Source organism: Mya arenaria, chromosome 12 (assembly GCF_026914265.1).
Source record: "Mya arenaria isolate MELC-2E11 chromosome 12, ASM2691426v1".
Taxonomy (NCBI): Eukaryota; Metazoa; Mollusca; class Bivalvia; order Myida; family Myidae; genus Mya; species Mya arenaria.
In genome coordinates, this window is record NC_069133.1 from 27,614,511 (window position 1) to 27,641,806 (window position 27,296).

Consider the following 27,296-nt stretch of genomic DNA (forward strand, 5'->3'; position numbering starts at 1 on the left):
GGTAAAACCATTCTTTATTTTACAAAACCATATTGCACACAACACATATCATAGAGTATAAGTTGAAGATCGAGGAGAAAACCTTACTAAGAACACATGTATAACGCCTATCCACGTTAGCAAGCTTTGCATCAGGGTGACATTGAAAGCGCTTGTCCGTAATTTGCGACTAAGCAAAGATCACAGATATGTCAAAGTGGTACTCGTATTTCAAATCAATACATACACATGTATAAAAACATACATTTTTAGTGATAAAACTCTTTAGCTACTTACTAAATATTGCATTTATGGAAATATCAATTACTGATAACAATATTTTAATTGTGTATTTAATAGCTGAAAACGCACACATATTAAATGACTGGTGGTCCTAAAATAATTCCAGTGATCAACTAACGTTGTCTGCACCTATCTTTCAACTTGAACTCGGTATCCTTTATAAGAACCATTTGTATCGATCTTAATTAATCCTTTTCGATAAATAAAAACAATTGTATTAATTTAAATATACCTTTTTTTGGTTGGAGTCCATCTTTTTGCACATGCCTTAATTTTGAATACACAGCATGTGAACTCTTAGCGTGAAATCATTAAGACAGATGACTTACAACAGATAGTGAAATTAGGGTTTGAAACAAATTATCTTACTAACGTCTCATTCAAAAAAGACGGGGTCCATATAACAGCATAGTTTACTGTTAATAAGTAAGGATTACAAATTATCTCGGTAAAACACCGCTAATATATTTTGTCAAAATACATTTCATTAATATCATCTTAACCACAGTCTAATGTATTTTTCATATCTACAAAATGCATTTAATGCTGCTATGCATTTTGGTTGCCATATATACACTCTTCCAAAATACACCAGAGGCAATTTTGTCAACGTAGGTATATGTACCTCCGGGGGGGCAAGTTTACCCCTGCAGTTAATGTTGGGCACCTACAGGTCGCATAACTGAATATATAAATTGATATTTCAGGCAAGCGAGTTGACTATTGCGGTGGAGGGTGGTACTGCCAGACTGGTACCTACTGTTGCGTTAACGGCGGCTGTTGTATAGACGGCTGGACGTGCTGCTCTGCCCTCTATTGCTGTTCCGGTGCCGCGGGGCTTGCAGAGTCGACAGTGGGGCAAACCATGGTGATACTGCTCAGTATCGCTGGCTACTTCGTTGCGAAACTGGACAAACACAACTTTATGTAAGGTGCACGCGATTAGAAAGGCCAGAGAAATTTCCTGTACGCGTCTACCTTAGCGTATCGGCTAATTACAATGGTAACTTCAGGCACATGCTCAAATGCCCATTCAGAGGCGATGACCCTTTGTAAATGCACACTGCTAAGGGATAACATACACCAAGTGAGAGATACACAGCGTACACAACAACCCATACTGAATCATTATTATAGTTTCATTATTAAATGTTAAACATGCCCGCCAGTTATGAATATGTCCGCAAACTATCTCCTTCAAATGTACATGTACTTATAAGATCAGATCTGATATTTGCAATTTTAACTTCCGGAATTTTACACATATGTGCCGCTGTGTATATTATAATGTACTTGTAAAGCCATTTTGTACAAGATCACTCAACTCTGTCGCGTTGCTCATACATATAAGCTTATGTGCGTATTTTACACAATTAGACACATGATGAATCAAATAGAGCTTACACGCACACGTACAAGAATCGTCGCTTAATTTAAACTTCATTTATTTTAAAACGATTGTTTAGAAAGAAGGTATATAAACCTGTTTCTAAGTCAGTGTCGTTGGCACGATGTTGCGCAAGTTTGTAATCTTGTGTTATGGGGGAACCGGAGAAACCGAATAATTCACCAACAAAACTCACATGCGCACAGGCCAGGGATCGAACCCGGGTTGCATTAGGAAGAAGTGACTGCGCTTACCGACCACGAAACGTTAAACGACCCCTTTATTGTTCTGTACGAATATACCCATGTTTTAATATCTGATAGTAAGTGTAGGCAGGTTCATTGTTTTGTTTCTTTGTGAAGGTATGATCATTGGTATTGTTATTTCATTGTAGATTGTAGAGGTGAAAGATCGTGAGGACCAAGCAACTACCAACACCAGCTTGAAGATTGAAGATTGAAGATGCTATATGATATTGTGAAACAAGCGTGCTTTTTGGTTAAATTCACCCTTTATCACCAAAATGAAAAAAAAAAAAACACTCTGATACTCAGTTTTAGATGTAAGGTTCACTTCACACTTAATTAAAATACCTGGTTGTACATTCCTGAGAATTAAAAGAACTCATTATATTTTCCATTGGACTTTTGTTTGCCTTTTTGCACTACTTGCTTTATTGTGTGTCTTATTATATGCACTATTATAAACAGTTTATCAAATGTAACGTCATGTACTTAATGTTTTCAACCCATCAATCTTTTTACACCGAACGTCCAAACCATCATGCCTTTATACACCAACTGCAGACTATCTATCCTATTGCTGCCGTATAGTAATCCGTCTGTCTTTCCTTCTGTCGATCCGCCTGTTCGTATACAGCTGTTATGTCAATGTGAACGAGTGTTCGTATACAGCTGTTATGTCAATGTGAACGAGTGTATATGGTCAATCATCCAATCTGTCTCAATTGATAAGATTTTATTGCATTAGCACACATTTTTTTTTTAAAAAGTGAACGGAAATTTAAAGAAATATAAACGGCAATTATGTTTGATTCGTGCACATTATCTGGCTCATGGTTCCTTTATTGTCTTCATTGAAATAAAATGTTTGAAAAAGGAATTACTTTTCATTTTAACAATTTATTATAGACAATAATGAAACATGAAGCATAGACGGATGATAATGCGATATGGTGTGTTGTGAACGAATCATATCTCTGGGACCAATTTTACCAAATCTACATCCTTCATGTGATAAAGTTTCGCTATTAAATTTGTAAAATAAGCAAATCAAACTTGAAAGATTTGTAATTGACAATTGAGACAGTGTCAAACATAGATTTACTTTTATTCGACAAAAAAGTAAGTTGTATAGAAAGGGAGTGAAAATTGGAAACAAAGTCATGGCAATATATAAAACACATTTTATAACCGTATCTCTGTGATCCACATTTCCAAAGTAAACACTTTATATATGTTTGGTTATATTTATATTTGTTTGTCTAGATGGTAATGTGGGCTTGTACACAATACAAGAGCTTTATTTATTACACATTATTAATACGCAGGAATGTTCACTGCTAATCAACCCCTCTGATTAATCCTCACACATTGTTAGATTACTGAAAATCGCAACTATTTTTATATCAAAGAGATATCTCAAAGAAGCCGTTTTGATCTTTTATGAGGAAAATAATTTACGGTATGTCCCATTGTTTTATAGTTCTCCCGATTGGCTTATAATGTGCCTTCAAACTGCTCCGTATGTCAAATATGCTTTCATTCTCGGCCCTAACACATCTTGTGACGGGTTTAGTTTTAATGAATAAAAAATCATTCAATGTGTACATTTTCTTAACAATTGAGATGAAAACCTAAAACGTTGTCAAGCAAAATGGAATATGAATTGTCAATGTAGTTTTCAATGCACGCTTTGTTTGTTACAACTGTTAAATGTGTTTATTTCAATATTCTGCTATTCAGTTCATTGCATCTTTTGCAAGTACTATTTAATATGTTGACATGGGGCCGCGTTTTGTTTTGTTCAGACTGGTTATATCAGTATCTAACATATTTTATCTAAGTAGACATATAATATGTATGTTAAAATCGTTTAAGATACTGTTCCAAATATAAACTTTTATTGTTTGACGAGTTGAAAACTTTAATTTAACATTTCTTGTTTGTTTAAAAATATGAGATCCTTTTCATTAAATGGTTTTAGTCGTAACTGAAATGGTCTCAACTCTTGTATATTCATGAGTGGCTATTAATAGGTGAAAACATTTTATTATTTATTTAAGTGTGTGATTAAATGTATCAAGTGTTTAACGAAAATCTTCTTATCTTTTTCTCTTCCCTTAACCCATGTAATCGCCCTGACCTGCCTACATGCAAAGCTAGGAATCTATGGAAGGGATTATCCACCAGTAAATACATGCTGCTTTATGATATTTCTCATTTTAAATTGCCTATGCATTCGCCTAAATGGCAGGTGCCTTCGTGCAATTGCTAAGTGCGTATTTGTTATTGACAAACGCATTTGTCTATGTTTACAACTTTTAGTTGCCTTCACTTTTTTGCTTAGTGTTAACGTCTAAACGACAAATGACATGTGTCAAGTTCTTACATTTAAATCACTTAATAACTAAATTGTGTACAAAAGTACAACTTAACTATAAATACTAAATAACTAATAGTATTTATATACTGTAATAAGACCATTGAAAGCTAAATTAATATTCATCAATAGCAGTATGCATTTGTCAATAGGCATATAGACGATAGACGAATGCATCTAGACGAACGGAATTAAAAGGGAACCAGTAAATATTGGTATCCTGCGACAGCAACATTAAATGGGAATGGAAACCAAAGACTGGTATCCTCCTTATCCACTTGAGAGTACTCTCGCGACTTTTGCTATCGTAACGGTAGCAGTCAACAGTTTTCGTGCAGGAGCTGTCAAAATTATATCTAAAAGAGGTAATGTATGACATTATCTGACCCTCAAAAATTTAATACTGTTAGATGCTATTTTCTGCTAATTATTTTTTTCCTGGATGTTTTTATTCCGTACTGAGTTAGACACATATCCAAATTCTAATCTGCGTTTCGGCCTGAATTTGAAATGTGTTGTCTGCTAGGCGGTGAGATTTTGACCAATTTTCGATGAATATCATGCATGTTTTGAAATTTCTGTGACCATCAAACAAAATCCAAGTATGAGCATAGTGCTATTATTCGCAAGAAAGTATCTACGCCTGGTTGTCACGTATAGAAATCTATGCATGTGTTTCATTCACTCAAATTTTCAATTTCTGTGCCTTCACTAGCTTCAGGCCAGCCAAAGCATGTATAATAAAAATCTGTTATCAGCATCACTAGTGAATCTGGGTGTGTGTGGGAGGTTCCCCCCTCCCCTATAAATAGTCCAAATTAACGTTTTAATTCAATATCGGAGACAAAAAGTAACAAAATGCGCCAAAAATGCACCATTTCGGACTAGAAATTGTTTAAGTTATACCCCAAACACCCCTGCCAACACCTTAATCCAAAAACAAAAATTTGGTTTTGAGAGAGGGGCGCATTTCAAAAAAGATGCGCCCATAAGTCATTCCCCCATTAAAGTCAGATCCTGGATCCGCCCCCGAGGATATTGCCTGACACATAAGCCAGGTGAAAATTTAAAGTGTGACCATTTTTTTTGGTTTAAGGTGATGGTAGGGGTTGGGGATACTCTTCAAGATAATTTAAACAATTTCTAGTCCGAAATGGTGCAATTTTGGCGCATTTTATTACTTTTTGTCTCCGATATTAAAATAAAAAGTTAACTTGGACGATTTATAGGGGTGGGGGTGGGGGAACCCCTCCCCCCCCCACGATTCACTAGTGATGCTGATTACAGATTTCTAGTTAACATGCTTTGGCTGTCCTGAAGCCAGAGATTGCAAAGAAATTGAAAATTTGAGTGAATGAAACACATGCATACAACAAAAAAGACTCATGAGACAGGTTTCAATCAGTAAGATCCACGAGACAGTCTACACTCAGTTAGACTCATGAGTCATACGACACCCAGTAAGACGCATGCGATAGGTTACACTCAGTAAGACTCATAAGCAGGTTACACGCAGTAAGACGCATGCGATAGGTTACACTCAGTAAGACTCATAAGCAGGTTACACGCAGTAAGACGCATGCGATAAGTTGCAATCAGTAAGACTCATAAGCAGGTTACACGCAGTAAGACGCTTGCGATAAGTTGCAATCATTAAGACTCATAAGCAGGTTACACACAGTAAGACGCATGCGATTAGTTACAATCAGTAAGACTCATAAGCAGGTTACAACCAGTAAGACGCATGCGATAGGTTAAAATCAGTAAGACTCATAAGCAGTTTACACGCAATAAGACGCATGCGATAGGTTGCAATCAGTTATACTCATAAGCAGGTTACACCCAGTAAGACGCATGCGATGGGTTACAATCAGTAAGACTCATAAGCAGGTTACACGCAGTAAGACGCATGCGATGGGTTACAATCAGTAAGACTCATAAGCAGGTTACACGCAGTAAGACGCATGCGATGGGTTACAATCAGTAAGACTCATAAGCAGGTTACACGCAGTAAGACGCATGCGATGGGTTACAATCAGTAAGACTCATAAGCAGGTTACACGCAGTAAGACGCATGCGATGGGTTACAATCAGTAAGACTCATAAGCAGGTTACACCCAGTAAGACGCATGCGATGGGTTACAATCAGTAAGACTCATAAGCAGGTTGCACGCAGTAAGACGCATGCGATAAGTTACATTCAGTAAGACTCATAAGCAGGTTACACCCAGTAAGACGCATGCGATAGGTTACAATCAGTAAGACTCATAAGCAGGTTACACGCAGTAAGACGCTTGCGATAGGTTACACTCAGTAAGACACATAAGCAGGTTACATGCAGTAAGACGCATGCGATGGGTTACACTCAGTAAGACTCATAAGCAGGTTACACCCAGTAAGACGCATGCGATAGGTTACATTCAGTAAGACTCATAAGCAGATTACACTCAGTAAGACTCATAAGCAGGTTACACGCAGTAAGACGCATGCGATAGGCTACAATCAGTAAGACTCATAAGCAGGTTACACGCAGTAAGACGCATTAAAAAGGTTGACGTATAGTTTTGCAAAATGCTTTTAATATTTTTAATGGTTGTGATAATGTATCTATTGAACACTATTAGATTAAAAAGTGTTATTTAAGTCAGGACTTATTTGGTTAACTCTCAGTGATTAAGAAAGTCGGAGAAAGCGAAGCGAGAGTGCCCTTTCTTCTTTATTACGAGTTTACTTTATATATTTTAAAATTCTTAGGTCATAACCTGTTTTCAGCAAGCGGGGTACTAAATAATGACGTCATGTTTTATAAGTTGTAAAGATTCATTTCTAAACGTGTAAACGTGGTTCTTCTTGAAGAAATATAAGCATATTCATTGGCTGGAAATGTAGATCATATTTTATATTTAATGAACCTAACAGAACGGAGCATACTTTTTTCAGTTCAAATATTCAACATAATTACATACCATGAAAAAGTTCAAAATGACCCTTTATCAATGACAGCTGTGGTAATTCATATTAAACCTAGTATGATACCTATCGCTTTTACGTCTGCATTGTAACATCTGAACAAACATAATTCATATTTTTACCAGGTCCCAGCTACAACAAAGATTGTTATGCTTAAGATCGTAAAAGTAGGCGTAAATTCGTTTTAGCATAAACTGCAGTTCTATAAAAATATACCATAAGGACCTTAGCACTCTTAAGCAGCGAATAAGATATATTTTTGAAACGAGACTTTGGGTATAGACTTTTACATGCTTTAAAATAGATTAGTCGATTAATCTTAATTCTCGATTTTGTAATATAATTTATTAAAGATATTTATTTTTGAAGACATTTGTAGGAATGGCTTCTTCCAAATCAATATCTCCAAATATGCCGAACTTATAAAGGATCAGCCATGTGGACTACTGAATGTCTATTCATGGGGTAGATCGTATCACATCCGACCTCAACTAGGAAGCAAACACATGTAGTTCAAATTGACGTACAACCAGTGTTCAATGAACAAAAAGTTGATCAACAAAGCGTTATAAAGCTTTGTAAAATAAAAACAATAACACACTGCTTAATCGACCAATGAAATCACTCCATTTTTGCTGATTTAACATTATTTTTCAGTTCATATATTAAAAAGGAAGTTATATTAAATATTGGTTTAAGCGTTATTTATTGCACAAAAATAAATTTTGCGCGACATATATCATACAGTAAAACGTAATTTAAATGGAAAAGAAAAAAGAAAAGAAGGACTTCAACTACACTTAATCTTCCAGGCAGGTTTCGGTGATGATTCAAATCGACCGTTACTAAATAAGCTTAATTGCAAAATTCAAACGAGCCAGAGGAAGAACGTGTGTAGTCCGTTCCAGTTATTACTGCGCATGTCGTGCTTTGTATACTAATTCATTGGAATTTCAGCGGACTCGCGTACTGTTACTTCTTAAATCATAACATCTACATTATTTTCAGATTTAAATTGATGGTGAAGTGGGTTCATAACATACATGTTTGTTAATAAACCCTTATACGAACCTTATATTTAACTTTTGAGTGAGCAAAGCAAGAGAAAACATAGGCTAGAATACTGTTGAAACACAATTATTTGGCTTCATTCATGGCTGTACAAATTAAAGATGTTTTATAACTTTTAGCGATACAATTATTTGAGTCGTGCCGATTTTTTTGGGTTGGTCGTGGGAGTGGAAACATTTAATATTTAAGTTTTGGCCTTACTGCCAAAAACCAATGGCAAAAATTGTTACGATACCACCATGCTTTTTTGAATACATTTTATTGGTTATTATTTTAGGACTTTGTTTTGGTTGTTTTAATACCAGTGTCCACGCGTTACGTCTTCATTCATTTGGATCAGTTTGATTTTAAAGCAGTTGAAATATTCTGTTCCTCTTGCGAACCATTAAAACGTTGATATAAAATATGAATATTCTTTTTGGAACAGCGATGGTTTGCATTCTGCTGGCATACAGAGGTAGGACATTTAATATTAATAAATAATTTTACTTATTAATTAATGAATAAATTAATTTATTCATTAGTTAATAAATTAATAATTAATTAATTAATGCGTTCGTTCATTCCTTCATTTATTCATTCATTTATTTAGCTATTTGTATTTGTAGTACATTCATTCGTTCATTTCAATCATTCATTCATTCGTACGTCCGTTCGTTCGATCATTCATTCATGCATATATTATTCATGTTCTTACAATCAATCATTCATTTTTTTTAAATATTACCAACAGCCGCTCTTGGCTAAAATTAAAACTGATGCCTAAGAACTTACAAAGCTGATCGTATTTATTTTGATTATGAGAATTAAAAACAACTATTACAAGTCATTTTACGATGAACAATTTTCCAGTTTTACTTCTGCGTTGGTAACTGCTATACAATTGATATCCATATATCTTATCATACAACCTTTCTCTTTTACTTTTTCTAGTCCAGGCTGAATCCAAAATACAGGAATTTAAAATGGAAGGACTTCCTGTGAATGGAACGAGTGACATAATGTCAAAACAAGAAGGTGAGACTCAATATGTGCTATATTTAAAACGTCCACTAGCCAAAATGTCAAGTATTTAAAACCTGATAACCATTAAACCGATTTAAATATGCTCGGCAAATGAGATGACAATGAAAGTGTCTGCGGTTCAAGAAAAGGAGCGCAGTATTTCAGACGAAAATAACAACATATAAACGTGGTGTTTGCATTTTGTTGGAGGACAACGACAATTGAGTTTTTTTTTTTAAATTTCTATTTATAATCATACAGAGATCGATTCTGACGAATGCACTTAAATAGTTTTATATAGATAATTGCAGTTACTAAACTAGTGTTAGTAACAAAAGGGAGCAATTACTTGGTTTTTGCATTTATCGGAGGGCCAATGACAATCGAGGGTTTTTAAAGTTTAATTATTTAAACGTAAATTGATTCTGGCGAATGCACATAAAAAGTGTAAGCGTCCAGAAATAGAGCGGAGAAAATTGAATTCACACACATACCTGGTGTTTGAATTTTTGTGTAGGCCAGTGTAAATCGGGGAGTAATCTTTCCCTACACTTCGTATATCACACATGCACTGAACTTTAACATTTATTTAATTAATGCAGTTAAGAACATAAATTATTCTTTTGCAGTATCAGGGAGTGGAACTCGAAACGGTAAGACAATTTAAAATATACACTTCTAGTCCGGTATGCTGTTCTTTGTAATAATTGAACTTGTTATATTCTTAATCTCGTCCTCTTCACATCTCGATCATTATGTTATTATTGGCAGTTAATCCAATGTCTTTGTTTAGTTCCTAAAGAAGTGTGTGTGTGTGTTTAAATAAAACTTTATTTGGTCAACAATATAAAATTAGTGTTTGCCCTACATTGTCAGCCAAACAGGGGCGCTAGATTTTTAAAATGTTTCGTTTTTTATTTGTGAAGAATCGTTACTTATTTCTAGAGACGACTCTTCAGGATTAAGTAAATTGCTATAAAGCCGCGCTTACTGTTTGCATATGCAAAGGCGCAATTTCAGTCTCAACGCTGATTTAAATGACGTCACAATATCTTGCATTGATTGACAGGTCTTTTTGACAGGCGCACGGCTTAATTTTTACAGCTGATGCAATTTGTGAGGGGCAAACACTAAGTCGGTTAGAATTTATTAAGTAATTTCTTCGTGAATAAGAAACCACAGTCGCTGCGCTGCACTCCGCTTCCTTAGATTACTTATTCACAAGGAATTACTTAATAAACTCTAACTTATACTCAGGTTCACATGAAAACGTCGCTATATGAAAATAATCATCGCATTGAAGAACACCAAATCCGTTTTCATATAGCCTCTCAGTATCTTCGAACCGTTCGCGAGCGTTGTATTATATATAATACAATATCCATAAAAAAACTGTTTTCTTCATTGTTTGATTTCGGATTATAACCTTACTTTACCTTACAAAACCCAGACGACATTACGCCTAGCCCATAGGCATTTAAGCTAGGTTGTCGAATAGTTTTGCAATAGCATTTTTATATTTATTTATATGTGTTGATTTTGTATCTATTGTACACTGTTTAATTAACTAAGAAGTCTAAATTAAGTAACAATTAAAATCATGTCAAATCCTAGTGCTTGAAAAAGTTGTATCGAATGATCCTTTCTTAGGCATTTAGCGTTCTTTTAATGTGTTCTTAATGACTTAGATTATAACCTGTTAAAGCAGGCTAAGAACAAAATAATGACGTCATGTCTATTAAGCTTATAGCTGCATTTCTGCATTTCACAAATAATCTGGGTAAATATTGAAGGCCGATAGAAAAAAAATTGTGGCTTGAATTGGAGGTTATATTATTTATATTATGACAGTTTTGATATTGTTTAAAAATGATGATGCCTGTCACTGTAGTCTGAATTAAATAAATTAAGTCAAATTGTTACGGGAATCCCGTTTTAATAAATATCGTAAGAAATAATTTCCAAGCGTAACCTCGATTTGGGCATAAACTAGGCTTCAATCAAAATATCGTTCAAATATTTATCTAATTACTCAAATCATAATAGATCGTATTGAAACGGGGCCCTGGACTTTGGTCGCGTATTTCTTACATAAAAAGCATATACTCGTATTTGGAGATTGTGTCTGCCTATGCAAAAACTGGTTGCAGGTATTTCGTCAGTTATTGGCTGACACATTCCTGCTATAGACTCCTACTTGCTTTGTAACCAATCGGATTAATTGCAAGACATTACAATAGAATTAGTTGGCAGGTTCGTCAAGACCTATTTTAGGGACGGCTTCTTCCTGATCAGTATCAAATAGAAATAGCCATGTGGTCCTATTTCATGCTACCACAACTAGGAAGCAATAGTTAAATTTAAGCAATCGCAAGAATTCAATCAGTTGGCTTACGGAGCATTAAACGATACTTTGTAAGAAAAACAATTGCAAACTGCTATATTGCCTAATGAGTAAAGTGCTTTTATGCTGATAGAACATTATTATACTTATTTTATGTATAAAGAAGGAAGGTAAGTAAGCTTTTGTTTAACAATGTTTTATTTTACAATACATTTTACACATATCGTAGAGTATAGGGATTGAGGAGAAAGCCTAACAAAGAAGACATGTATAACGCCTCCTCATGAAAGGTAGCTTTGAAACAGGGTGAGATTGAATTGCGACCAATCATATCAGATCACATGTATAACAAACAAACATTATGAGTGAATAACCTTAAACCGTTAACTACTTACTGAATAATGTATTTATGGAAACTATACATTACTGCTCAAAAGATTGTAACCGTGAATTTAATAGCTGAAAACGCACAAATATTAAATGACTAGGTGGTCCTAAAGACAGTGATCAACTATCGTCTCATCATGTAGAAATACCGTATTTTCTGCATCTTTCTTTTCAATTAAACACGGTATCCTTCATATAAGAACCATAATTTCGATATAAATTAATCCTTTTCGGTAAATTTAAACAATCGTAATAACTGAGATATACCTTACTTGGTAGTAAGAGTGCATCGTTTTTGCATATACTTTTGAAGACACAGCATCTGAATTCTACGCGTGAATATAAAACACAGATAAAGACATATAACAGATAGTGAAATTAGGGTTAAAAACAAATTATTGTACTAAACGCCTCATTCAAAAAGCACGTGGTCCATAATACAGCATAGTTCACTGTTAATAAGTACGGATTTTCAATTAATAGCTACGTTGCTATGCAAATTATCTAGTTAAAAAGCGCGAAAACATCGCTGATATTATTTGTCTGACTACTTTTCAGTAATAATATCTTAATCACTCTGCCTGATGTATTTGTCATATCTTCTATATGCATTTATTGCCATAATGCATTTTAGCTGCCATATATAAACGCTTCCAAAATACATCACAGGCCAGTTTTAACAAGTAGGTATATGTTTCTTTCTGTACCTCTGGGCCAAGTTAACACATGCGGTAAATGATGAGCACCTACACGTTGTATAATTGAATATATAAATGGAAATTTCAGACAAGCGAGTTGACTACTGCGGGGGTGGTTTGTACTGCCAGACAGGAACTTACTGCTGCTATAACGGCGGCTGCTGTCTTCACGGATGGACGTGCTGCTCTGCCATCTATTGCTGCGCCGGTGCCGCGGGGCTTGCAGGGTCGACACTGGGGCAAACCATGGTGATACTGCTCAGTATCGCTGGCTACTTCGTTGCCAAACTGGACAAACATACCTTTATGTAAGGTGCACGAAATGCTAGCAAAATGTCCTTGTACGCGTCTATCTTAGCGTACCGGTTAATTACATTAGTAACTACAGGCACATGCGCAGTTGCCCAAACAGAAGCGAAGGCCCTTTGTAAAGGCACAATGCTAAGGACTAATATACACCAAGCGAGATATACACAACGTACACAACAACCGATATTGAATCATTATAACAGTTTCATTTTTAATGTTAAACGTGCCCGTCAGTTTGAATTTGTCTGCAAACTATCTCCTTTGCAATTTTAACGTCCAGGATCTTACACATGCTACGTGCTGCTGTGTATATGATTATGTACTTGTAAAGTCATTTCGTACAAGATTACTCAACTGTGTGGCGTTGGTCATATATATAAGCTTATTTGTGCATTTAAACATTTAAAGTTTAAATTTTAAAGACATGATAAATTAAATAGAGTTTACAGGCACATGTACAAGAAGCGTTTAGTTTAAACTTTATGTATTTTAAAACGAGTGTGTAGGCAGAAATTATATTAACTTTTTTCTAAGTCAGTGTCGTTGGCACGATGTTGCGCAAGTGTGTGGTCTTGTGTTGTAGGGGGAACCGGTGAACCCGAAGAATTCCGCAACTCACATGCGCACAGGCCAGGGATCGAACCCGGGTTGGATAAGGAAGAAGCCAGTGTTTTAACAACTGCGCTTAACGGAGACGAAACGTTAAATGACCTATGTGTCGTCTGTACGAATGTGCCTATGTTTTAATATCTGATAGTAAATAAAGGCAGGTTCATTTTTTTTGTTTCTTTGTAAAGGCATGCTCATTATAATTGTTATTTCATTGTAGATTGTAGAGCTGAAAGATCGTGAGGAAACACCAAGTAGCTTCCAACCCTAGCTGCACAATTGAAGATGCTATAGGTTATTATGAAACAAGCGATTTTTTATGTTAAATTAAGCTTTTATCACGAGAAGGAACAAACAAACACTCTGATACTCAATTTTAGATGTATGCTACACGTCACACTTTATTGAAATACCTATGGCTGTACGTACAAAGAATTGAAAGAACTCGTTATATTTTCCATTGGACTTTCTTTTGCCTTTTTGCACTACTTGCTATATCGTGTGTCTTATTATATGCACTGTTTCATGTACCGGATTTTTAACCAATCAAGCTTTTTACACCGAATTTTCCAGCCATCATGACACTATACACCAACTGTACAGTATCTCATTGCTGCCTTATAAAAATCCGCCTGTCTTTCCTTTTGTCGATTCGCCTGTTTGGATACAGTTGTTATGGCAATGCGAACGATTGTATGGTACAAGAACAAGAACCCTGTGACTCAATCATCCAATCTGCCTCAATGGATTAGATTTTTGTTTGCTTAAGCACACATTTTTGAAAATAGTGAACGAAAATTTAAAATAATTATAAACTGCATTCATGTTTGACTCGTGCACATTACGTAGCTCATGCTTTCTTTATTGTTTTCATTGAAATAAAATGTTTGGCAAATGGAATTACTTTTCATTTTAACAATTTATTATGCAAAATAATAAAACATGAAGCATAGACAGATGACAATGCAATATTGTGTGTTGTAAACGAATCATATCTCTGGGACCAATTTTACCAAATCTACATTCTTTATGTGATAAAGAGTTTCGCTATTAAATTTGTAAAATAAGCAAATTAAACTTGAAAGATATGTAAATTTCAATCAAGACTTGTGCACAGTGTAAAACATAGATGTTCTTTTTTTCCGACAAACAAGTAAGTTATATAAACATTTCAAGAAAGGGAGTGAAAATCTGAAATAAATTCATGGCAATATATAAACACATTTTATAACCGCAACTCTGTAATCCACATTTCCAAAGTTAACTCCCTTTATATGTTTTTTTTTAGTGATGTTACGTTTGCTTTGACGAGATGGTAATGTGAACTTGTACACAATAGCTTTATTTATTATACATTATTCATAAACAAGAATGTTCACTGATAATCAAATCCCTCTAATTAATCCTCACACGTTGTTTTCGTTACTGAAAATCGCAACTTTTTTATAATAGCTATATCTCAAAGAAGCCGTGTTGATATTTTATGATGGGATATTTTACTGTGTGTCACATGGTTTTATAGTTATCCCGATTGGCAACATGCCTCCAAATTGTTCCCTCTGTCAAATATGCTTGTGCATTCTCGACCCTATCACATCTTATGATTGGTTTAGTTTTAATGGATAAAAAATAATTAAGATTGAAACCTAAAACGTCACCAATATTGAATTGTCTATGTATTGTCCAATGTCCCTTTTGTTTGTAATTAATGTTTAATATGTTTATTTCAATATTCTGTCATTCAATTCATTGTATCTTTCGCAATTTTGCTACCGCGTTCCTTTTTGTTCGTAGGCTGCTTATATCAATATCTAAAATGTTTTCTCTAAGTAGACAATATGCATCTATTTAGGTACTATCCCAGATGCAAACTTTTATTGTTGGAAGAGATTCTTAGCTTTGAATTTACATTTCTTGGTCATTATTTGATCTGTTTCAATAAATGGTTTTAGTCGTAAATGCAAGTCTCAAATCTCTTACGCGCAAAAAATATTTTTATTTCCCTAACTTTGTGTTTATTTTTTTAAACTGACTTAAGTTCAATGTAGACACTAAAATAATTCAAATTTACTACTAAGATCGTTATTGAAACCCGCCTGATCTTCATGAATGAATATCAACCTGGGAAACATTTTTTAAAAATGTTATTGTTCATTTAAGAGTGTGATTAAATGTATCCAATGATTCACGAAAGTCTCATTATGCTTTCTCCTTCCCTAAACCAATGTAACCGCCCTTACAGGCCTACTTGCAAAGCTCGGAAACGCGCTTCAGGTATGTTGAGTATACCCGATCAGGAGTTTGGCCCCGGTGGAGTATACTCTTTCAGAATTGTGGCTTTGGTAGGGTATACCCGTTCAGGAGTGGGACTTTGGTGGAGTATACCCGTTCAAGATAGGGGTTTCGATAGAGATAGCAAGTTCAGGAATGTGGCTCCGTTTTGTATACCAGTCCACGAATAAGACTTCGGTAGAGTTTATACCAATTTAGGAGGTGTATAGCCAGTTCAAGAGTAGGACTGTGGTGGATTATACCCTTTCTGGAATGGGACGTGTTAGGTTTGGGCTCTGGAGGAGAGTATCAGTTCAGGTGTGGGGTGTCGTAGGAGTAAACCTTCAAGGAGATGGGTTCTGATGGAGTATTCCCGATCAGTAATTGGGGTTTCGATGAGTAGACCCATACAGGTTTGTTCCGTAGAAGAGTATCTGTCAAGTATTGAGGATCCGGTTGAGTATACCCGTTCAAGAATGGGCGTCCGAGTAGTATTCCTGTTTAGGAGTGGGGCTTCGGTGGAGTATACCAATAATGGATTGGGCTTCGACGGTTTATACCTGTATGGTGTGAAGCTCCGGTACAAAATACCGTACGGGGATGAGCGAAGACGTCAGGGGACGATGGCGAGGACACAAAAATGAAAACGCGAAAGTACGAATACGAAGGAGCGAAGGTAAAAACTTCGGCAAACATTGAACTTTAACAGTAACATAGCACAAAACCCCGTTGTGATCGATTTCATACTAAGAATATTATAGCCGAGACAGGAAGTATGTAAATATATTTAAACGCATATTTGGTCTCAATGGGCTAATAGTTTAGTGATATTTTTGTTAGTTTACTTTTTTTTTATCTATTTAACAACGATTATAAATTAAGGTTATGGCAACATTGTATTAAACACTTTCGTTGGCATGGTATTACGTGGGAGTGTGCATGTTCTTGTGTTTAGGGAGAAAACCCACTTGTCCGGCTTGATATTTAAGACGCGAGTGCACAAATTATGTTGTTGATATGAAATGGCTGCAAATTGCAACATTAGTATCATGGTCAGTCATGTTAAATTATTGTAAAGCTTTTTCGAATAAGAGAAGGTGCAAAACGTAAAAAAGTACGAAGGCGAAGGAAGGAAGACACGAAGGCGAAGACAGGTAAGTAAGAAAATACGTAGTCGAAGAAACGACGGCGAAGGCGCGAATTTTCGTACCTTTTCATGCTCGCGTTCTTGTATTCTCGTATGCCTTTGTCCCTTCGCTCCTGTGCTCCTCTACTTTCTTCATCCTTGTCCCGTCGCATCTATGCCCCATTGCGTAAGGACAACATGGCCCTAATTGAACGTAAAAGACTGTAAATTGCAGTGAAAGAATTGTAGGAAGAAGTATGGGCTGCTGATAAATAGTTTTGACTGGACTTTCAAACGGTGATTAGTCTTAATAAAGCGTTGAATTGAACTAGACATAAATATGCTGTCCTCTTCGGAAGGGTTGTCATTTTACTTGTTGTAAATGGATGGAATTGTCCCCATTTTCATCTGTGTCTACATTCTAAGTAAGAGTCGGAATTTAGATCAGTAAAATTTCTTCTAAAACGCTAATGATATACCGTAAAGCGACTTCCCCACGTAAGTGCAAGTGTTTATTTTTGGTCTTTTAGGCAATTAACACGGCAGGCCGGGGTCGACTTATTGCTTAGAAAACCAAGAATAAATGCGTACTGTCTTAATGTGCGGGAAATTTCTAGCGAATACTTTGATATTAGCCAGTGCTCATGCGCAAGCTTCAGAAAATCACACTTATTAAAATCAATTATTGACTAAATGGAAACTTGGAGGTTGTAATCTGCTTTATAATTTTTTGATTGTCCGAGGTCTTCTTAATGTTATTCTGTCCGGCAATATCATTGGTGGGGGCATTCACAGAAAAGTAAAAAGGTAAAAATGTGGTACGGGGTGTTTGAATTGATGATTTAATTTATGCTTGATAATGTAAAGTATTGCTTTATATCTATAACAGGGCATTTCACATTGATCAGGAATCCGGTCTTGTTGATCGAGTATATCCTTATTTTTAAGTGTATATATTGATGTTAACATGTCAATGTTTCTCAGATTAAAGGGGTAATAATCAATTACTGTTGATAGATATTGTTCTGATAAATAGAAAGGTAGTTCAACGGGCTATGATTAACGTTTGCATACAGTTTTCTTCTTACTGACAGAATCAAATTTTGCTTAAATATCGCTTAGGTTTTAGCTTAGGCCAAATAAAATAATACCTGTGTTTTCGGTTACATGGCGAAAAAAATATGGTCGGTCGGGATTTTTTTTTTTCAGTTTCCATATCATGCATTTTTCTGTTATATCAGATATATTATGTTATATCTAAGCGTTTCCTTATTTACAAAAAGTCTGATAAAACAGTATTGTTTAATGTCTGAAAACAGTTTTTTACCTTCGACTACCGTATTTTCCCGCCAATTTTGCCCATGAAATCGGATGTTTTTTGTATACAATACTCGTTTATAAGTCGTGATCGGTTTTAAGGAAAAATCCAGAACTTAATTTTTTTCAAATCTGTGATAATGTTCGAGCCAAACAGTCAATTATCAACTAAATTTGTTTATTTGCTTAGTAAAATCGCCGATTTTCTTATCAACAGTGAACTCCTTAAACTAGGCCTTCAAGTGAAGGTAGGTTAATAATAGAACAAGTAAACTCGGATATTGATTTAATTTACGTATCTTATTTTCGTACAATCAAAGTTTCATTAATATTTATAATGAATTCAAACATTTCGGTCATTGTTTTAAGATTCCAAGACGACGATTAATGATTATTATATTTTCGATCGTATGGTATTTTCTTACCAGGCGAAATAATTGCATTCAAATGGGATCATACGGTATCCGACTGACCGAATTAAGTACAAACCATAGGCCATGCGCCTTTGATCTTGTTACCGCTCGTGCTCTGACGTCACAAATTGTACCGTATGATCTGCAGCCGACACATTCCAATAAATGTTCTGTTAACTTTCGCAGGTTTTTGTTTGGATTTCAGCTGATGGGACTTAAATTACGCGAAATAAATAACCATTGATAACTGCGGATAAATTAATGTAACGATTAATGAAATGTATTTGTAACCTGGCAGTTAGCTTGCATAATTCGCAAAGCCTAATCATTAAACAGTAAGTTTTATTTTGGACATGGATATAGATAAATAACACGGCAAACTATAATTCAAAATATTTTCATTATAAAGACAGCAAAATATGTCTCCTGTGATCAACCACGTGTTTGGACCGAAAACATGCGTTTGCCAATTTGAAGATATCGGACAGGCTTCACCGCCCTCTGCAATTTTGTTTTCCCGTCTCGGTAATACATAATCAGGAATGAAAGTTTATTCCCGGTGACATTGAAAGACAAACAACGAAAATAATTATGATATATTTAAATATATATAATTTTTTTACGATATATTTCTTTATTATTATTTTTACTTTTATGTCTAAAAAAAGATTAGGGTCGGCGAGGAAAAAATAGGGTCGGTCGGGTTACCGGAAACACAGGTATTTTGGGGGGGCCTTAGATGTAATTGCGTCTATATTGTTAATTGTAAGTGATAATATGTATTTCAAGGACACGGCCTCTAAACGCCAGCTCCACCACTTGGTGTTGCAAAGAAAAAGAGCTGTCGACACTTCCGTGGTGGAGCTGTGCCCTATGTTTACATGAACAAACGTCAGTATGATTTATATTTTATTTGATAATTTCATATAACGGGCATATTTCGAAAATCGGAGAATGTGGTACCGTGTAAGAACACTTCTACTGTAGGCTGGTTACTATTTCGATTCAATATTGTGCAAACTGTGGTGCTAGGAAATTTTCTCCCGAATCGGACGTGTGCGTATTTTGAGATCTGATTGCATAGCAAGTACATCTTGGTGCTTACACACCCCGTAAGAGCATTCTCACGCATGCAAACATAACTTATGTAAAGTTCCTTTGCCGGAACACAACACAACTGATAAGCACTTCTAAAAAAGGACAAATGTACATATTTATAAAAGTGGTGGCGCTGTTGCCCTAATGGTGGCGCTGTCGAGTAGTGGTGGCGCTATCGAGTATGTTTTGCGCTTGACTTAATATAAAAAGATAACGCTTTTGGAATGAATACAAAAGTTGCTATGTTTATCATTCATTGAACATTATGCTGGTTATGCATACTACTTGCGGAAACAAAACTCTACTACCTTCACCTTACTGAAAACTATTTCGAAAACAAACGGCTAGAGTTTTACTTTACCTCGTATAACTTATATATAACTTAGACTTTTTAGCTTTGAGAAAAAAACAAAATTGAGCCAATTCACAGTAATCCAATTAATGGATCATTATACATGCTCACTAAGAAAGAAGAAACAAATTGTTTAGTTTCTCTAGCATTTTGTCTTCACCTTCATCCCCCTTCCATCACAAAGGCCTTCCAACATGACCTTCGTGCGCGATGTTTCCCCATCAAGCCATTGATAAAATGTTCACAAACGATCATTATGAATAACACCAGGTGTACTCATAAGAAGCACCTTGTTTTGTTAGCCTGTATTGGCATGAACTGTCTCCTGTGGTATCCTAGACGGAAGAAGCGTCTGCAATAATTCAGCAGTAAGGTTTCCAAAATCATTGCACAAGAACACACTTATACTTGCAAGTTCATCCCTAATGTAAGACAAGGTTTTCAGTTCATTCTCTTTCATACAATTTACGAGGCTTTAAGCATAGGTCACAATGATAAAATAAAATTTAAATGATAAAAATCAAAATGCAAATACAAATTTTAAAAAAGCCACGAGTCAAAAACTCATAGTTAATGTTCTCCTGAAAAGGATTAGGTTGCAAACAATAATCCACTTTCTGAGGTGCAGTTGATATTGTTGAACTATTCTTACCAATTGAAAAGATGTGCATTCAGTAGTTTATTATAAGAATACTATTTTCAAGGTGTAATCCTCAAACACGTCCTTCTTTTTCTAGCTTCTTCACTAGAGAAAGCTACATCCAGTTTGGGATGGGTAATCCTCGTATCACAAAGCAGTCAACAGTTTTCCTTTAATTTTACTACACTAGCACTAGCATTCAATTTGTATTTAAACACCCGGTCATGGGGAGGAAATCGATTAATAAATATATTTTTGGCTTGCTGTCAAACGCAATTGCAAAATGTGTCATAATAGCAATGATTGTTCGCGTATATTTTATTGGTTATTAATTTAGGACTTTTTCTTGTTCAAAATACTACTATCTACGAATTGGATCTGATTGTTTAAAAATTAGTTGAACTATTATATCCGAATAACTAGCAAATGAATATCCTGTCTGCAACAGCGATGGTTTGCATTCTGCTGACATGCAGAGGTAGGCTGACTTTAATTATTATACTTATTTATTAATAAAAATTAATTAATTCATTCCTTAAAGGCCTAGTTTAAAGACTGTTTAGCATGATAAACCCCTGCTGTGCATATTCTGCTAATTGCACTGATGTCACAGTATGGGCCACTTTTCTGTATATTGGTTTATTGGCTTAGGGCCATTTAGGGTCCAATATAATAATAAACCCTCCAAAATTGCACAGCAGAATACTCAGATTGGAGATCTGATAAGAAGGCACAAGGCAATTAGATAAAGATCAATAGACAGAAGTTGTTAACTATATACCGATTTGGGGGTGGGTACCATTTAGAAAGCTTAAACTAGGCCTTTAAGTTATTTATATTTGTGTGTGTATTGCTTGATTGTTTGTTCATGCATTCATCTTTCTTTTCGATCATTCATTCGTTCGATCGCACGTTCCTTAATTCATTACTAGCAGCGGCGTAAACCTGTATCTTTAATATTTATGATGCGGATAATATTGATTTTAATTATAAACGAACAAATCTTATAACATTTGAAATCGTATCTGCATTTGTAATTGTTCAATCACTCGCCTTCAATATATATCTCACTACGTCACCTTTTCCAGTCCAGACTGAATCCGAAGACCAGGACTTTATGAACGAAGGACTTACTGTGAATGGAGCGAGCGACAGGCTGTCAAAACGACAAGGTAAGAGTGAATTCGTGCTTGTGAAACGTTCACTAACCACGTACATTGTAAAACTTTCAAAACCTATAAACAAAAGGTGATTGAAAGACGCCAAGCACAGCAGTGCAGATGAAAATAAACACTTGGTGTTTGCGTTTTTATGTGTGCCAATGACAATCGAGGCTTTTTTAAATTTACTCTTCATAAATCTTACCTTGATCGATTCTGATGAATGCACCTAAAACTGACTAAAATAAGTAAGAATCCAATTTTGACGATCTACAGAAAATGGAGTCGGGAACCCGGCCTGGGTTACGCCCATTCTTTTTCTGAAGATTTTAAATCGGATCTTGTTTCATTGACAGTAATCTATTTTTCTCATTATATTACAAGTGCATTGATCATTGAGCCTTATCATAAAATTAATTTACTTTAACCCAGTTAAATCTATAAAGCGTGTATGTTCATTTGCAGTATCAGGGAATGGACCACGCACTGGTAAGACAAGTTTCTAAATTCTTTAATACTTATTTAAATGCAACTATCTTCAAATACGATGCGCTTATAGAGGAAAAGCTATTTGGACCAATGATTGATTGTTGAGTTGGTCGATCGAATCTCATGCGACCTCAACTAGAAAGCAATAGGTGAAATTTACCAACCGCAAGTTTTCAATCAGTTGGCTAACGAAGCGTTATACGTATTTTGAAAATCAATAGCGCACAATGAGTTATATCCATTTAATATGCTGATTGAACATTTAAATTATATATAAGCAAGCACAATATAGCAATAGGGTTACAAAATACAATGCAACGTACGTAATATAGTATTAGACAGCAAATCAATGGCTGCTTGAACTATCTTTTTTTCATTTTATTTGTTTTATGTTTTGTGATCCATTTTAATATCTAAATGACCACTCAAGGCCACATGAAAATATTGTTCGAAATTGAGTCAATGAAAAATACATGAACTTTGAATTCCGAAATCATTCTTGATCTTTTATCATTGTTGAAAGATGATTTCCTTACCGTTTTACAAGCATAATATACGCACAGTTTCAGATATTTCGACTACATTTTAGTCATATTACCTTTATCATTCTGTTTTATGTATTTTCCCAATCAACTGTATGCAATTTTTAGAAACTTCATTTCCGCTATGCATTTTCAGTCGTTATATATAAACTCTTCCAAACTTACCCCTGCCAATGCATCATAATCCAGATAGCCCATGTTGGTATGGAGTAAATGGTGGACACCTTAACAATGAATTATGTATATATAATTAATATTTCAGACATTGGGTTTGACCATTGCGTAGCCGGTGTTAACTGCACTCCAAACGGCGATTCCTGTTGTTTTGTCAAAGGCTGCTGTTTTTACGGCTGGTTGTGTTGTTTTCCATCTGCATGCTGCTCCAGTGCCGCTGAGCTTGCGGGGTCAACATATGGGCACACCATGGTGATACTGTTCTGCCTAGCTTGCTCCTTCCTTGCAAACAAGCACAATTTAAGGTAACAGTACACGCGATGTTTCGTAAACAATAGAAAGGCTTAGAAACAGCATTTCTCGTGCACGTGTACGCGTGAAGCTTAGCGTACAGGTTAAGATTACTATGAAAACTACAGGGATGTGCCCAAAAGCTCAAACAGTAGCGAATACCCTATCTAGAGGATTATAATAGTTTTATTGTTAATTGCTTCAGATGCACTCGTCTTAAAATGTGTGTACGATCTCCTTTACATGTACTTGTGGGATATCGATATTCGCTTTAATACCTTGGCCTCTCCCGTGCTCTTCCACATGCCATGTTCAGATGTAGATATGATTATGAGGCTAACTCTGCCGTGTAACGTTGGTCAAACACATTAGCATGTGCTCGCATTTAAAACATTGCAAACATAACCAATAACATAAACTTACATGTACACGTACAAGAAGCGTTCCTTTTTATTGTTAATCTTGTATTTAACATTTGATAGCGTTTACATAAAGGCAGGTTCATACTTCTTGTTCTTTCATTTCAGACTGTGGCGGTGAAAGACGGAGGCGATATATTAAGTAACTTCAAATACATGCATATAGATGTACAATTAAATATATGTTTGCATATAATAGCGTATTTTTATAATTATCATGTTCAGCTTTTGTCATGAATTCGCAAAATAATTCTGATGCTTAGTTTTGGATGAACGCTTCACGTTATAATTTATTAAAATACCTTAGACTGTCCGTGTTTTTAAATTTTATTTGACAATTTATCACATGTGGCGTCATTGTTTAAATTTAGAGATATTTCATTCATAAAACACCATAGTACACGTGATCCTCGTGAACCGTCATGCAATTTTTCACTACGCATCATTGACCCATTGATAGTGAGAACATTATTGATTTACGTTCATTCATGTATAAATATACCCCTATATTAGTTGTAATTTATCCTATTATAGCAACTTAATATTTTAAACCATTATTCACTATATTTTTTTCCCATTTTCTTTTTACTGAATCTCAAAATGTTTTATATATTTGAATCTTTATAATGTCATATAAATGTAATAACTCTTTTCCCGCCGAGTTTTTTTAATCAGTTAACAACGATACTTTTATCTGATACCCTCACATGTTTACTTATTTTTGTGCTGTATGCTGTTGCGATGAATAGTTGTTGTTGTTGTGTTGCTAAAATATATTGTTAACTAAGATTTGAAAGACACAATTGATAAACCCATACACAGTTATCCAATTCAATTATTATAGATGCACACAAATAAATTGCTTAGTTTCGCAGATACCTCCGCACTCATTTTGTATAAAACACTTAAAGTTTTACTTCATTTTCTTGTCCCAAACAGTGTGACTTTGAGAAGAAATCAAGAAATCATTTTGAGGTAAATTAGATTTATACATCTAATAAGTACTTTTTACGTGTCAAAGTCAAATATGTTCAGAGTCAAATGTCTTGATTGTCTGGGCTTGTCCATGTATTTTTCATTATATTATTGAATTTTGAAAAACGTGTTTTTTATAAACATAAAACATCCAGAGCTTCCTCCTTTAAAATTGTGCCTTTTAATGCATTGGCTGACCAAAAGGAACATTTTGAAAATACTTTAATGCTGATATTTAATTTGGTAATTCGATATCTTTTTTATATGTTATAAGATGATTTTAGCAGCATTATGTTATTAATGGACAGGGAAAATGTGTCCCAATGATTTATACATTTGGATTTTCCTTACAGTATTGAAGTAGTATGTATCAACACGCACTTTGGTATTGAAATTCCTTATTAAATAGTATCTTTGTTTAAGCTTTATGAATTTCTCATTCACTATAAACTATTTTACTATGGAAATATCTTGCTAGACAATACGCTTCATTAAGATTGTATTAAATTGTTTTTGCTTTACAATATGCATATTATAGTTGTTGATAGTTCAAATTTCGGAACGTTTTTCCTATGAAAGGGAAGCAAGTAGAGCCATCTCAAACAAACAACGTGTTGGAGTAGCAGAAGGATTATGCAGAACGAGAACTCCTGAACCTTCTTTTAAGCCTGACACTGCGTTTGATACTACTTTAAAGATGCATTATTACTCCCAAATTTGATTAACCACAACTAATACAATTGTTTTGATATACCAAAAAGGATGAATACATGTCGAAATCAATGGTTTTTATGAAGGATACCGAGTTTAATTTGAAATAAAGGTGCAGAAAACATGGTATTCCTACCTTATGAGACTATAGTAGATCAGAGTAAATCTTTTATCAATCACCAACCATTTAATAATTTTGCGTTTTCAGCTATTAAAAACACTGTTATAATCTTGTTATCAGTAATTAATATTTTCCATAAATGCATTATTAGTAAGTAGTTAAAGGTGTATCACTCAAAATCTATGTTTGTTATACATGTGTATGTATTCATTTTGAATAAGAGTGTCACTTTAAGGTATACGAGCAACAACTGCGTAAGACAAATGAACATGTTTTAAACTGTTTATTGGTAAATATTGGGGTACCACCAACAAACAGGAATTGCAAAAACCACGGATTTCACCGGGGGAAGGGGGCTGAAACAGGTGTGCGAGTAACCGCCCTCTTGTCCTAACATGCATATATCATAGCCTTTGTGACAAAACAGTGAACCTCGATTACTCGACCCGCTCCACCGACAAGTTATCTTCAGGGTATAATAGTAGTCAATCATGCCTATCCAGCACACAACGCACTCATTGACCCGTTCTTATTCTTGATCTCTCCGCTTATGACATATGATATGGTTGTGGATGTGGGACCATTGTTTATCATTCATATTAACTGTTGTATCTACATGTAGGCGATCGAAATGTATGTTAACCAGTTGTTTTTCAGTACTCTTTTTTTCAGTAATGTACAGTCTAATATAAACAATTTTGGGATTCCGCGTTAATGTCAACACACTTACATTATTATATAATGTACAGTATCATATTAACGAATTTGGACTTTTAGGTCCGCAATCTTTCAACAGCAGAACTATATTTGTAGCAGATTTTAGACAGCGTAGTGAATCAGTCGTATACTATTATCATTGTGTCTTTACACCTGTATTGTAATACCCTTGTTTACACCGTGTAATATGCGGGATCCCAAATCTGTATTCAATAACCATGACGTAATATGTGCGCCAAATCATTTATTTCGAGTACAGACAATATTCGGCTCGTGTTTAATTGCTGCTTATGGGATAGAATAAAGGTAAGGTCCACTTTTTAATTGACTGTCATTTCTACTATAAATTGATTACATATTAGTAGACACATATACATTCAGGTCTAAGCGATTGCTAGTCGAGTAGAATAACTGAAATATCTTTTGAATCTCCCTCTCGCTGGTAGAAAAGTACGCCATTGGTCGTACATAATATTACGTATAGAAAACCGTTTTGTTGTTTTTGTGGTATGTGTATAGTATTATTATATTAGAAGCAACCTTATATCAATGGATAGTTTAATAAAATTTACGACCCTGCTTGTTCGATTGTTTGCATTTTTTTTAAAAGCGAAATATCATTAAACATGATACGAATTCAGCCAAAATTTAGAAATTATGTTGTAATCCATGACCTGCATTTGTCAACACAGGTTGTAAAAATTCGTTTTTAACGTTAATAGTATTTAAAAATCGTTACCAGCACCAGGTAAACCCAGTTAATTATTTTAATAATAAGTATTTCAACGCCTTGTTA

General features: G+C 34.9%; 2 protein-coding genes across 2 annotated transcripts; both read left to right on the forward strand.

Moving 5' to 3' along the window:
* The first annotated feature begins 8,650 nt into the window (after nucleotides 1–8,650).
* LOC128212529 (uncharacterized) lies at nucleotides 8,651–15,844 on the forward strand. Its single transcript, XM_052918013.1, has 5 exons — nucleotides 8,651–8,789; nucleotides 9,266–9,349; nucleotides 9,967–9,990; nucleotides 12,855–13,074; nucleotides 13,905–15,844. The coding sequence occupies exons 1-5, from the start codon at nucleotides 8,738–8,740 to the stop codon at nucleotides 13,909–13,911; spliced, it is 387 nt and encodes a 128-aa protein (XP_052773973.1). The 5' UTR covers nucleotides 8,651–8,737; the 3' UTR covers nucleotides 13,912–15,844.
* A 5,314-nt stretch (nucleotides 15,845–21,158) lies between these two features.
* LOC128212251 (uncharacterized) lies at nucleotides 21,159–27,048 on the forward strand. The gene is made up of 5 exons (XM_052917611.1): nucleotides 21,159–21,379; nucleotides 21,990–22,073; nucleotides 22,527–22,550; nucleotides 23,355–23,571; nucleotides 24,085–27,048. Exons 1-5 carry the CDS (start codon nucleotides 21,328–21,330, stop codon nucleotides 24,095–24,097), a joined length of 390 nt encoding a protein of 129 aa, XP_052773571.1. The 5' UTR covers nucleotides 21,159–21,327; the 3' UTR covers nucleotides 24,098–27,048.
* Nucleotides 27,049–27,296: the final 248 nt, after the last annotated feature.

Bases quoted from the DNA above. Each gene is read 5' to 3' on its own strand.
- LOC128212251 (XM_052917611.1), top strand. From the start codon at position 21,328: ATGAATATCCTGTCTGCAACAGCGATGGTTTGCATTCTGCTGACATGC. The intron at 22,074-22,526 runs GTAAGAGTGAAT...GTTCATTTGCAG, and splicing joins CAGGCTGTCAAAACGACAAG to TATCAGGGAATGGACCACGC. The intron at 22,551-23,354 runs GTAAGACAAGTT...TTAATATTTCAG, and splicing joins AGGGAATGGACCACGCACTG to ACATTGGGTTTGACCATTGC.
- LOC128212529 (XM_052918013.1), top strand. From the start codon at position 8,738: ATGAATATTCTTTTTGGAACAGCGATGGTTTGCATTCTGCTGGCATAC. The intron at 9,350-9,966 runs GTGAGACTCAAT...ATTCTTTTGCAG, and splicing joins CATAATGTCAAAACAAGAAG to TATCAGGGAGTGGAACTCGA. The intron at 9,991-12,854 runs GTAAGACAATTT...TGGAAATTTCAG, and splicing joins AGGGAGTGGAACTCGAAACG to ACAAGCGAGTTGACTACTGC.